The sequence below is a fragment of the Pistacia vera genome, unplaced genomic scaffold (assembly GCF_008641045.1).
Source record: "Pistacia vera cultivar Batoury unplaced genomic scaffold, PisVer_v2 Contig254, whole genome shotgun sequence".
Taxonomy (NCBI): Eukaryota; Viridiplantae; Streptophyta; class Magnoliopsida; order Sapindales; family Anacardiaceae; genus Pistacia; species Pistacia vera.
In genome coordinates this window covers 1-2,542 of record NW_022196062.1, presented here as the reverse complement: position 1 = coordinate 2,542, position 2,542 = coordinate 1, and the positions used below count along the sequence as shown (strand labels likewise).

Genomic DNA, 2,542 nt, shown 5'->3' with positions numbered 1-2,542 from the left:
CAACAAGGAGGAAAACCCCCGTGTCCCCATCATCGTCACCGGTAACGATTTCTCCACATTGTATGCTCCCCTCATCCGTGACGGTCGTATGGAGAAATTCTACTGGGCACCCACCAGGGAAGACCGTATTGGTGTCTGCAAGGGTATCTTCAGGACTGACAATGTTGCTGAAGATGACCTTGTCAAGCTTGTTGACTCCTTCCCCGGACAATCCATTGGTAATTTATCTACTTTCCTATGTTAAAACTACAATTTTTTTTCCGAGAAAACTTATGACAATTACCTGTACTTGTGCAGATTTCTTCGGTGCCCTGAGGGCCAGAGTTTACGACGATGAAGTGAGAAACTGGATTTCCGGAATTGGTGTTGAGGGCATTGGGAAGAGGCTTGTGAACTCAAAGGACGGACCACCAACATTTGACCAGCCAAAGATGACCATTGAGAAGCTCATGGAGTATGGAAACATGCTTGTCCAAGAGCAAGAGAATGTGAAGAGAGTCCAATTGGCTGACAAGTATTTGAGCGAGGCTGCTCTTGGTGAAGCCAATGATGATGCTATCAAGAGTGGCTCTTTCTATGGTTAGCTCCCATCCTAGCTAGAGGCCTTGATGGGAGGTTTGCATTTATAAAAAATTTCTTACAAACTTGATCGAAACTCAGTAGATTAAAATGATACTAAGAGTAGAAATTGACTGTTATTTGTTATTGAATTGTGCAGGCCAAGCAGCCCAGCAAATGAGTATTCCAGTTCCTGAAGGATGTACTGATCCAAATGCAGACAACTTTGATCCAACTGCAAGAAGTGATGATGGAAGTTGCCATTATCAATTCTAGGCCTTTTTCTAGGGATTGTGGCGGAAGGAGAAGCGCTTATTAAGAATTGTGAGATATTGAATAATTACTATTTTGTTTCCTTTTTTTCCTTTTAGTTGATTGGGAACCTCTAGTTTTGTGTTGTAATTACATCTTGAAAAGTGCTTTCTTCTTACCATCAACATTAACTTGTGTACTTTGCCTTTTAATTTTGATTTTTCTTCTTGATCAATAGTCAAGTTGACAGAGCACTACTGGGCTTGGTTGGATTGGATCTCTTTGCTTTTAAACTAAACAAAATGATTTCATTAGTCCCACTTCAATATATATTTTTTTTTTTTTGGTTATTTACAACATTTAACCTTAAATATAGATAAAAAAAGATTATAAAATGTGGGATTATATACCTCCAATTTTCTCTAAACACCCTATTTTAATAAGACAAAAATTATATTAATGAAGAAGAAGTGAATTTTTTTTTAAGCACAAAATGATATGTACAAATTCTGGAAACTAATGCAAACATCATATCTAAATCCATCTCCGTACGTAACCTCCTCTACCCAACCCCATCTCCTCCGCCGCCATCTCATCTTCATTTTTAGGACCACCCCTAGTCCGACAACACCACCTCATCTTCCTTTTATCTCTTCCTATGCATTAGGTCATCCTTGTGTTAGACAGGCCTAGTCCATTTGGGTTTTGTTAGATGTTTGGTTCAATTGGAGTAAACGACATGTTCTCACCCAAAGTTTAGCGAAATGGTAAGTTTTAAACCCTTGATTTCATAAATTTCACATTTTTGCTCTTAAATTAATACCATCAACGATTTTTAAGTTCTGACACAGATGCAGATGATGTTATTACCACACTACCCTTGACAAATAAATTAATAAATTATTTTTTTAACCCTCAAATTAGTACAATCTCCTCTCAATTCCCTAGAAACAACTTGAACCCAATCAAACCCAAAAATACACCAAAATTGTGAACCCTAAGGAGAAAGGAATTCGAGAACGATAAGCAATCAATGATGGCAGTGTTGGGATTTTTGGAGGTGGGAGACCAGTGAGTTGAATGGTGGTCGTGAGAGGGATTTTCGACATCATAATCGACCAAAAAAAGGTGAAAATCGTTTAAAACAAACCATGTGCGGTGATCGACGAAATGAGGGGTGGGAGAGGTTGTCACCCCAAATCGATCGGAATCCAACAAAGAATAGTCTCGCGACATGGTTGCTATGGCTAGCGAACGACATGTGCAATGATAGGGAAAAAGGTGGGGTTTTGACCAATTGACCTTTTCACCATTACATTAAACAATTCTTTGTTAATTTAATAGTGGAAATCTAGAATTTATAAAAGCATAGTGGAAACTTGCTATTTCACTAAACCTTGGGTGGGAACATGTCGTTTACTAAATTGGTTTCTATTAAATTGTATGGGGGGGAAGAAAACCAAACCTTGTATCAAGGCAAAACATTAGGGATAAAGTAAAGCAAAACATTCTTAATTGACAAAGGGAGTGATAAAAAAGTGAAGCGAGAAGCACTTGGCAATACTATATTACTCATCTTTCTATGAGAATTGAAGTCTTTGTTGACTTACTGTAGATACATCTTTCCCTAATCAATTTTGTAATTACATTCATATTGAAAACCAACCCCAACGAAAGGAAGAAGAGAATTAAGTATCAACATCCACTCACTTCAATCAATTATAATGCCGCA

The 2,542-nt window shown here is 37.8% G+C and overlaps 1 protein-coding gene across 1 annotated transcript; it reads left to right on the top strand.

Moving 5' to 3' along the window:
• Position 1: 1 nt before the first annotated feature.
• LOC116132489 (ribulose bisphosphate carboxylase/oxygenase activase 1, chloroplastic-like) lies at positions 2-878 on the top strand (the record flags this gene model as incomplete). The annotated part of the gene is made up of 3 exons (XM_031418156.1): positions 2-218; positions 298-579; positions 719-878. Coding segments are annotated over 3 exons (615 nt in total), but the record flags the coding sequence as incomplete, so codon positions are not given.
• Between the last annotated feature and the right edge of the window lie 1,664 nt (positions 879-2,542).